General features: G+C 44.1%; 3 protein-coding genes across 3 annotated transcripts; 1 reads left to right on the forward strand and 2 right to left on the reverse strand.

Moving 5' to 3' along the window:
- Positions 1 to 2,915: 2,915 nt before the first annotated feature.
- N7478_006399 (uncharacterized protein) lies at positions 2,916 to 3,419 on the forward strand (the record flags this gene model as incomplete). Its single annotated transcript, XM_056922613.1, has 1 exon — positions 2,916 to 3,419. One exon carries the CDS (start codon positions 2,916 to 2,918, stop codon positions 3,417 to 3,419), a length of 504 nt encoding a protein of 167 aa, XP_056780650.1.
- A 394-nt stretch (positions 3,420 to 3,813) lies between these two features.
- On the reverse strand, positions 3,814 to 5,815 carry N7478_006400 (sugar porter family MFS transporter; the record flags this gene model as incomplete). Its single annotated transcript, XM_056922614.1, has 7 exons — positions 3,814 to 4,078; positions 4,150 to 4,242; positions 4,303 to 4,514; positions 4,578 to 4,727; positions 4,783 to 5,144; positions 5,205 to 5,662; positions 5,733 to 5,815. 7 exons carry the CDS (start codon positions 5,813 to 5,815, stop codon positions 3,814 to 3,816), a joined length of 1,623 nt encoding a protein of 540 aa, XP_056780651.1.
- A 4,323-nt stretch (positions 5,816 to 10,138) lies between these two features.
- On the reverse strand, positions 10,139 to 10,426 carry N7478_006401 (uncharacterized protein; the record flags this gene model as incomplete). Its single annotated transcript, XM_056922615.1, has 1 exon — positions 10,139 to 10,426. One exon carries the CDS (start codon positions 10,424 to 10,426, stop codon positions 10,139 to 10,141), a length of 288 nt encoding a protein of 95 aa, XP_056780652.1.
- Between the last annotated feature and the right edge of the window lie 517 nt (positions 10,427 to 10,943).

Below are 10,943 nucleotides of genomic sequence, written 5' to 3' on the forward strand. Positions count from 1 at the left end.
ATTTTTGTATGTATTACTAGGATTTGGCATCCGTTTATGATATCGTTTTTATTTAGTTTATCGGTTTGCTTTTTTCCTCCTTTCCCCTTTCCCCTTTCCGATCCCCTTTCCTGATTAATGCTCTCTTCGAAGTTCTTTCAATGATAGTTGAAAGCACTGCCTAGCATATGAATTTATTTGATTATTCAAGACTTGCCTCGTTGGATAGACTAAATTGTCTGGTATTCCACTTTCCAGAATTTCAATTCCCTGGTATATACCTCTTCGGTTACTCTATCAGTATCAATGAACCTGCTTCAGCTAGCACTCAAAATTGTCCCCGGGTTCTATGATTTTGGGCTGTTAAGAAAAATCAGCATCGCACCTGGGCAACAGCATACATTCAAGCTGTTTCCGGCAAGCCATAGAGTCCCAAAAGCCAAGCGAATTATTACGATGTTTTCAAATTTGAACGCTATCCAGTAATATTCCAAATCATTAAAAGAAAATTTCGAAGTATTGCAGTATTGCAGTGCAATTGATTTGAACTTACTTTCTTCGGGGGGAATTCACGTACTCCGTATCGCGGAAAACAACAAACCTGAAGCCTCTCCCGGTCGATCTCGGGAATCTCGCTCGTGCCGCCCACGCGTAGGTGGTTCATGCGTGTTCTTCGATCGATTGGTCCAGGGCTCGGGACGAAACAGTCACAAGCCCCACTTTGTGCCACTAGTCACAACACGCTCGCGATGATGGTTTTGATTGACTAGAGAGTATTCTTAGCGGGGGCAGACCATTCTTGAGGTGGAGAAAAGACAAAGGGACTTGACAAGATCTAGCATAGAATTGCGTTCACTTTGTGTCTAAGCGCATATTTATGCAGGGGATAAACCTGCATCATCCACTAGTACTCTGTACAGAGCGATGTAGCGAGAGAACTTTGAATTTAACCTCGGGCCCATAAGTCCCCTTTCCAATGTAAACGACATTGCCTTGTAAGAAGAACATATGATTATTTCTGCTTTCCTCCTGATTATGCCTCGCCTAGAATAAGCGGTGGCATAGATAGGTGTTTCTCTTTCCTAGACCGAAGTTGACCGAAACTCCGATCGTGTTTTCACAGGTGGGTCATTTAGGTGGTTCTCATGGCCATGAGACTACTCATGCACGGGCGAGGGGCGAAGGAAAATGAACATCTTTGCTGTCCGCTCAACGAGTTTAGTCGAAGTGGATTCTTTCAGCTCGTTCAGTCGAACCTATTGCTCATTAATCCTAGCTAGCTTGCAAAGTGCGAACCATAGAGTTGTTAGTCTCTTTCAAGTTCCACCCAGTAGCGCACACCCAGTAGCGCACATCTGGTTTTGTCTTCCCCCGTACTTCCCTCCACATTTATTTTTTAAGAGGCTGAAAATCCCTTACGAGACTCCGCAAGAATACATGCGCTCCTCAAAGAAATACAAAATTCATACGTGTTGTCGTTGTTGTGGGAACTGAAGCTACGTGTCCCGGCTGAGACTCCGACCCGGTCGGCCATTTCTTCGGCTTGATGGAGGTCAACAATCCTCATCCAGCCAATGAATGGAGTGGCGCTTTAGACGGAATTCGAATGTACCTTGGAGCAACAGGGTGTGTAAACTCATAAATCACGGTCATCCAACCAGAACAAAAGTGCCCTCGCTAATCTTTTCAAGCTTGGCCTTGGCGCTATTTCTTACTTGCCTTGAAGCAACGATTGTTAGCACATCGCTTGTCACCATCACCAATGATCTTCATGATTCCGATCAAAGTAGCTGGATAATCACATCTTATCTACTCACTTATACAGGTGCTATGGCTCTATTCAATTTCTTTTCATCGTGACCACGGTTAACGCCTCTTACAGGGTTTCTCATTATTTGGTCTAACCTCAGTACTATTATAGGGACAAGGCAGGCGACTCTTGCCTCTCTGTTCATTTTCGTTGTATTTTCAGGTGGTTGTGCTGCCGCCAATACTCTTACCCAGCTGTATGCCTTAACCCTGCGTTCTTCTTCCGCAAAAACTAACAAATGTGTATCGTCTCAAGGATTATCTGTCGAGCCTTTCAAGGTCTCGGCGGAGCAGGCGTATATTCCTTGACGCTATACGCCTTAGTCAGAGTATTTCCATACAGACATTTTGACAAAGCTAGCTCATTCGCTGGCGGGATTTCATCGTTGGGTTTAGTTCTGGGCCCTTTGCTTGGCGGTGTCATTTCGAACAACGGGAGCTGGCGCTGGATATTTCTATACAAGTATGTGTTTCTTCCGATAATGCGTGAACTTCAATTTATCTCATATCTACAAAAGCGTTCCTATCGGGATCATAGCTGGGGGTTTAATATTCACCGCAATTCCCGTGAACTTTCCAGAACCAGCCTCGAGTTTAAAAAAGTCAATATGGACAAGATCCACTGTCAGATTAATTTCCCAAGTGGATGTGATTGGAGCAACCCTCATGTTAACTTCATGTTCTTTCATAATTTCAGCTTTACAAGAAGGGAATTCCGATTACGCTTGGAGTTCGGGACTTGTCATTGCTTTTTTTGTTATATCAGCGATATCTTGGATTGCCTTTTTCTGGTGGGAGTGGCTTATCTGTGATAAACACCTCGCAATCACACCGGTGCTTCCATGGTGGCTAGTAAAAAATCGTGTTTTTATGGGCGACGTGCTGTACGTTTTTTAAAATCCCCAAAATATTTTGGCCTGACTAATGATAGTGATAGTGGCTTCTTCACATCGGGTCTTCCGCTATTTGTCTGCATAATTGAAATTCCACAACGATTCCAAGTTGTCAATGGAAGTTCACCACTCGGAGCAGGGGTTAAGCTGCTATCTTTCTCAGTGAGCTGCCCTGTTGGCATAATAGCCTGTTCGATTTTGGCTGGTCGCTTTACCGTTCCTTTCTGTTACATCATGTTAGCAGGTCTAGCTTGCCAGGTCAGTGGGCTGTATCTTTTTTCTGAAATTGCATCAACGACGCATATTTGGCCAGGCCAGTTTGGATATCTGGTATTGGCCGGTATCGGGGTTGGCTTGAGCATAGCTGCATTCTATATGATCGCGCCACTGGTGGTAGAAGAACAAGATCAGGCAGCTTGCATCGGAATTGGAATTCAATCTCGAACGCTCGGCGGTGTCCTAGGTATCTCGGCTGCGACAACTATTCTGAACTATTATCTACGGAGCAGATTGACTGGAATTTTGCAGCCGGAAGAGCTTGTCGCTATTTTGAAAACAAGCGAATCGATAAAATATTTGACAGTAGAGGCTCAAGATCACGTCCGGGATGTTTACGCTATGGCCTATAGCATGCAGATGAAACTAGCTGGCGCCTTCTCGGCAGCGCAGCTGTTAGCAATTGGGATGTTATGGAAACGAAAAAATATCCGATTTTCGAAGCCCGCACCTTCAACATGAGCCTTTCATATGTGGGCATTTCCCTATTTGATATTGAAACTACACGTCTAACAATAATCTTATTTACTGGGCCATTGAGAATCTGTCTGTCTTCCAGCCTTCCATGTTCCAGTCAGTGATGAAATTTTTGGCTTATTACTCAAATAATAAATACTCTTCAAGTCGAAGTGCATACTGAAGTTCCAGTCTTGAGTGCCTGTCAAATTAGTCAATCGAGGGACTGGCTCATATTCATTTCGTATCTCTAGAATTTAGCTTAGAGGAAAAAGTCTTAAGTTGCAATAAGTATATTATGATGACTCGGATATTGCCAGAATCTAATTGAAATGCGTACATAGTGCTCACCCAGCATGTTCAACGATAGTAACCCTAGATAGCCTAAACCCTTCCCTTATCAGCCGCTCTCATCACTACCAAATTTATCATTATCTATGTGAACAGAAACACTATTTTGTCGGATACTCTCTCGGCGCATAACCTCTTCGAGGTACTCAGGTTTGAGCTGGCCATGCTCATCATACCGGTATGGCTCTTTGACGGATATAGTCACCGCATTGAAGACGTTTGTAGACTTCTTGAAAATTGCATCCATCTCTTCCAAAGACCGCCTGCGTGTCTCGGGGAAGAAAAAGTAAACAACGGGGAACATGAAGGCGTTTCTGTAAATGTTAGTTTCAAACAGTATTGATTGGTCGTTTAAAGCTCTTGGGCGTAGACAAATGCAACTTACATGACAGCAAAAATGATGTACGTTTTATATCCAATGCTATCAAATGCGACTGGAGTAATCATTACGACCATGAAGTTGAAAATCCAGTTCGCGCTGGTGAAAGATTGTCAGTTTAGGTTGTCAGCAGTGTATGAATCGTAGAGCCGATAATACCTGGTAGATAGCGCATTGGTCGGGGCACGAATACGAAGAGGGACAATCTCTGCAGGGTATAGCCAAGTCATTCCGAGCCAGCCAATGGCAAAGAAGGTATTAAAAACAAAAAGGAAGACAGCCTGCCCAATGCCAGCTTGACTATCACCTAAATGGGTTAAACGGTAGTTGGTGCCTGCGAGGACAGCCATTGAAATTGACATGCCAGCAGCCTAAATTTCACCCATTGATTAGTCAATGTTCTTCAACCACATGGAGGTAATCAATTCACATACTCCGAACAACATGAGAGGACGACGTCCCACTTTTTCAATAATGTAGATCGGAATAAACGCAGCCATCAGATACTCTGTCCCGTTGCAGGCTGCTAGAAGCTTCGGAGTATTTCCTTTACCGAGGCCAATCTCTGCATAAAGCGATGGCGCCTATTATTGTATCAGTGGTGATCGACGGTTTAGCTTTCAAGTGGAAGTGCCTCACGTAGTATGTGATTAAGTTAATACCCGAGATTTGTTGAAACATCTGATTGACATACGCGAGAGCAACGCGATGAAACTCTCTGTATTCACTCATGTCAAATAAACTTCTGTAAGACCCTTTAGACATTTCCTGAACGGTCTCCTTGATGGCGATGAGCTCATTCTTAATGAACGGGTCTTCACGGGACTTTTCATTAAGTGCTTCAAGGATTTCCAACGCCTCGTCGTCTCTTCCTTGCATCACGAGCCATCGTGGCGACTCGGGCAAGTTTAGAATGGTACAGAAAATGGTTATCGCAAATAATATTTGGAAGGCGAGCGGGAATCGCCAGGCAACCTCGGACTCTCCGATAAATGCCATTCCTAATTCGAATCAATAAATCCGTCTTCTAACAATGAGTGAGAGCAACAACTTGAACTTACCGTAGTTAATCCAATAGCTAAGTGTGATGCCCGCAGTGATCAGCATACCCTCGATCATCACCATTTTGCCACGATCGTGGGCCTTCGATGACTCTGATTGCCATGTTGGAACAGTACTTGTGTTCATTCCATTGCCAATACCGGTAACTATTCTACCAACAATGAAATGTGGCAAGTGAAAGGCAGTGCATTGCAAAAGAGCTCCGGTGGCCATAATAATACAGCCACAAAAGATAGTTCGTCGTCGACCGAGGGGGTTACCAATAAAGATAGTCAAGATGGCACCCACGAAACAGCCCAAGTTGTAGGCTGCAACTGAGATACCTTGGTTTAAGCTGCGCTGTGACTTAAGAGACTTGCTGATGCCATCTTCCTTCGGGTTGATCTCTGGGAAGTATTTGATAAAAGATGGCAAGTCCAAAAGACCACCAGTAATACCTTGATCATATCCAAAAAGTCTAATTTCATGAACAGTCAGTTACAAGGGAGTTCGCTGGGACTGCGATTTGATTACACCGCTGAACATACAAGAAATCAAGACTGCCAAGTGAGCTGATGGCTAAATTGAGAGACCTGCCTCTCCAGCCAAAGAACTTTGGAAAACCAAACATGATGCTGAAACGCCAATACAGGACGATTTAGCAACAAGTGAAATCAAACCAAGTGCTAAGATGGGTCAAACGTGGGAAACGTGGAGTAAATGCGAACTTACAGCATATATAGTGCCAATTATCCTCCTGACACCCCGGGTTCACAAATCCGGTAATCCGAGCTCTCCAGGTTTCCCCATGGTATGGGGTAGGCCAAGATACGGGGCAGACATCAGGCGTAACGGGGGGAGGCCCCCGGAATTGGACCAGCTGGAGGTGAGTGACCCTGGGGCCAATTTGTCTGATTGGTCTGGATCCACTTCTCGCTTCCTATGGTTTGATTATGTCTTTTTTAGCCAAGAATTAGATCCTTGGCAATCGTGAGGGCTTGCTATAGCATCACTTGGCGAATGTCCCGGGCATCTTGGCGCTTACCACGAGGCACATTATGTGGTATCTTGCTCGATGAGCCCACATCTGTTTGTTCCGTTCGAAGCCGAACTTTGCGTCTGTTCTCAAGGAATAAATTGACCTTATTTGTCCTGCTACTGCTACCATTGAAATTGTCCGGCGAACCGGATATTAAATGAACGGCTATTCTCATCTAGCCTCAAAATCGATTCGGTTATAAAATTCGCATATGTTTATGATTCAGCGATCCAATTTCTTTTCTTACAATAAACATGCAATTTTACATCGTACTCATCCAACACCAGCTAGTTTGGAAATTGGATTTGAGAGACTTGAAAGCTGTATGATGCACCCCGAAAGGCAGATATATCACAACACAGTACACAACGTAACTGTTCCTATGGAAGTTGGCATCTGACTACGCCCGGGCCCGGGGGTTTTATCTACTCAGCCCAAGAAGGTGACCCGGAGTCGGACACAAGTACTTTCCAGAGTCTATACGTAAGTGCGATTCCGCCAAGACATGGGACAACCCCGTCTTGGCGGGGGCGGAGAGTGGCCTATCCTCGGGAGGCTCAAGACTTGGCGCCCAGCCAGCCACTAGGAAATCAATGGCCAATGCGCAGGTGCAAAATTAACTTTCAATGGAAGATTATCGACCAAGGTACCAAATTAGAGGAAGAAACTTGAAAGTGCCGCTTTTGTCAAACTTACATTCACCGATGAGATGCGCCAAAAAGCGCCGGCTACGCCACGTGTGAAGCCCCCCGACAGACTTGGACAGCCACCCCGTCACGCCAGGAGATGGCAATTGGCTGAACATCTCAAATACTTCGAATCTATTCAAATACAGATATGCCATATTATCAGTGGTAAAATCGATACAACAATGTCAACCTCAATTTCCCCATGTCAACTTTGCTGCCTTGCTCCAATGGATCCATGTTGGTTTCCGTTTCCGGGCAAAGAAATAAGTCCGTGCGCAAAAATACAACCAAAGCCCAGGTGCCAACTACACCAAGTTACCACCATAAACATGCCGTAGATCGCATGTGGTCTCAAACTAGTGTTTTGAATGCCCCTTCCCCTTCTCAGGTAATGAAAGTCACCAGATAGCGAATTGCGTATTCAAACTCCCTATTTAGGTTCTCCTCCAGGGCTCGGGATGGCTTTTATATATGTCTTGCGACTCTCAGCTTACAAATTTGTCTCCAGGGGTCCATCGTCATGATGATCATATTGTTCTTTTCTTTTTCGCGCCCTGACAATATCTCAAGGTTTAGCTTTTCGATCAGTCTTAATCACCTGGACAGCATGATCAAGCAAACTTTTGCCAGTAAATATAACGAAAAAATGAAGTTTATTGTGTGCCAGTGGACAACTGATTCAAAAATCCCCGCTCAGCTCACACATCCGCCAAGTGGTATTTGTTTCTTGTTCGATCTGGTTAGACCATAAGCAATTCAGGGGACTCTCTTCAAGTTCGCTCCGAGTCGTTGTACTAGTATTCACTAGTTCGTAGCATCTTTCTATACAATCATCGACTTTTTCCTCGACTTTGATATCGTTGAAACAAATTACTCTGGCCTATTAAGCCCTTCATGTCCTAAAACAATTATGTATGCCTTCCTTCGCGAAATGCGGAGCTTATATTGCACATTTGGTCTTTATTAGATATCAAAAGCCGGCGTGCGTTAGAAATTTTGAATCCGACTCCCAGTCTCCGCGTTTTGACAAGCCCCAAAGGACTCGTACCTTTGCTAGACTCGATATGATCATAATCAGTATATGCAATACCCCATTCAGCCATCTGAACGGCTATTTAAGTTAGTGGTCTGCCGAAATAGAGTTGAATAAGTACAAAGTGTTGAAAATCGAGATTTGGCGAAATCTCATACTGAATGCGGTGGGAATCAGTTGAAATGTGAATTGGCTCTAGCATCTAAAGTTCCGATCATGAAGATAAAGCGAATAGCCCATAACGGAGATATGCCGGTTTACTCTCAAACCCAGTTTTGATTTTCCACTTGAGTGAAGTCAATGATGACATCCAAGAATGCTCATGATGTGGCAAGAATATCGGTTGGGTCTTCATCGTCGGCATTCAAAACCTCCATATTCTTCCCCCCTCCTCGTTAGTAGAGCGAACACTCATTCATGTTAGCCAAAATAAGGGGGAAAGGCGCAAGAGAAAGACTAAGAAAGAACGGAAAACAGAAAGAAGAAAGATGCAGAGGATAAGAAATTGAAAGGAGATGGAAAGGCGCGAGTCACTATTCGTCACTCGTTGCTTTGCGAATGATCGTGAACCCTTTCCTCAGCCTCTCTTTGAGGTGGCTGGAATAGGCTCCAACTTAATAGTCATGTCTAAAAGGCTTGTTGATGGGAAACTAGAGCATACGATTCTGGGACATCACGTCAGCACAAGGCAAATCAGCGTCGCTGCCCATTGGCCGATGCCTGAAGAAACTTTGTCGCATAAGCACTAGCTGAAAAGCCGCAATCGAGCATTTGAAGCAATCTTTATATAAGTCAAGAATAAGTTTCGTAGATATCATCCAGAATATAATTGTTATCTATTTTTTATAATGTTATTGACGAATCGCATTTTCAAGCTGTTTTTGCTTCTCAATTTAAACATACTATCCCATGCCTCCGACGTCACTTTCACCCACTCAGCAATAGGCTTAGAAGCTTCTTCCTTACCTACTTTAGGCCCTACCAAACATATTCAGACATCCATACTCTCCATTGAGTACTATGATTCCGATCCACACGACGTTTCCACAAATCAAACCGTAATCCTTGCTCATGGGTTTCCGTATTCCATCGACACTTATGTCGATGTCGCACCAAAGCTCACTGTTCAAAGTTATCGCGTTGTTGTTCCATCCCTTCGGGGCTTCGGAGGCACCTCATTTCTTTCCCCAAAAACGCCGAGAAGTGCTGAACGAGCCGCTCCAGGCAAAGACATGAGTATTATTGATCTATGTTGAGTCAAGCTATATCAACTCCTAAATGGGTACGAGATGGTATGCAGACAAGGAGCCATTGTTGAATGTAGAATTCTAAGATAGAACGGGTGGTAGCACTGTGGCGTGAGAAGGGTGATAGGGTGCCTACGTCTCTACCTATATGGAGAAAGGGTATAACAACATTGAAGAAGGGGAAGGAGAGAGGGAAGCTCTGCTACGTACATATAGGCGGATGCCCACTCTCAGACCAATTATCTGATTGGTCTGTACCCGAGAGTAGGTCAAACCGTACAAACATCCAAACATGCAAACATGCCCGTCCAGAACCTCCTCCATGTAGCTATACTACAAAACTAGCGGGAAGTCCATACAGTATCACCAACGTAGAACCATGGGAAGAATTCATCAATAAGCTCAAGGTAGTAAGGCTAGATTGGAACTAGCATATGGTTCCAAAAGACTTCACAATTTAGAAATACTTCTCACCTTTAATTTGTCAATGTTTGGCACTTAATCTCTTTTCGAGTACAAGTCATAAGGATTGAAAGCCCGCACAGCTTTAAGCATCTTCTTGTCGTGCTCATTCATGAGTTCATGATAGGTATTCTAACGATGCCATGATAAAATGAATGGTAATTAATCATAGCCAACCCTTCGTCGGGGATAGTTGACTGATCCTTAACGATATGATATAGATACTCATCATGCCCCCAGGAGAGCATGACATTCTCTAGCCCACATCCAGGCGAATAGATTCCGAACTTGGTGCTGTAGATTGAGTTCTTGAAATCTTCATTTTTACTGAATGATTCAGTACCAAAAATGATTCTCTCATCAAACGCGCAGCCGACTGGGAAAGTATCTCCCACAATATCCCATTGACCCTGAGCACTGAAGAAAAAAAGGAGTTTGCCAAGACCATAGATCAGTCCAACAAGCTGCATCCATGTGGTTTGCCCTAATTACGGATAGCTTCCGCAGACTGAAGTAGGTGGGTTACCTGAGACTCCTGGGTATCAGGGTCACATTCGTCAATAAAAGTGTTCAATTTCTCCATCGCTTCCCAGACGGTCATATTCGCGCGAGTCTTATTGTGAAAATCATGCCGAGCCTTCAAGTTGAAGGCCACCGTTTGTAGAGTGTGTTGTTGAGCATAGAAATTTTTCTTCACGCAAGCTTCGTCAAACTGGCGAACATTTGACTTGTCCTTTGATTTGTCGAATTCGGACTCATCGTACAGTCCCATTGAAGCGATTTGACATTGACGGCATCGATGTTGTCCGACATGGCCTCAATACTGGTGGAGTCTGAAGTTATAGCAACGGGTGCCATCTTGGGATATTTGGTTATGAAACGGATTAGATGAATGAGTATGACTGAAGGACTTGCCTCGATCCTTGATCCCAATTTATAGAATCGATCATGGTTAAACTATAGTAGTAGGCGGAAAGCGCTTTCCAGAGAGAGTTTCATCCCTGCATGGTTCGGTAAATCGTGTCCGAATGATGGGTAGAATGATGATCAATCCTTGACTCATGATTGGGTATTTGAAGCCTACTTCAATGGTTAGTATTTTTCAAGATTTCCAGTGTTGTTTCGTGGACTCCTATATTTGACGGAGAATGAAGACCGGATTCCCGAACAGATCTGCAGAAACTTCTTGAAACTACCGTGACGATACTATTTCCAGGTAGTATCAAGGTAATAAAGTAACACGGTGACCCAGCTGCCTTCCAGGGATGTAGACCCCGGATACTGGTATG

This window comes from Penicillium angulare, assembly GCF_028827245.1.
Source record: "Penicillium angulare strain IBT 27051 chromosome Unknown utg000004l_segment0_segment0, whole genome shotgun sequence".
Lineage (NCBI taxonomy): Eukaryota > Fungi > Ascomycota > Eurotiomycetes > Eurotiales > Aspergillaceae > Penicillium > Penicillium angulare.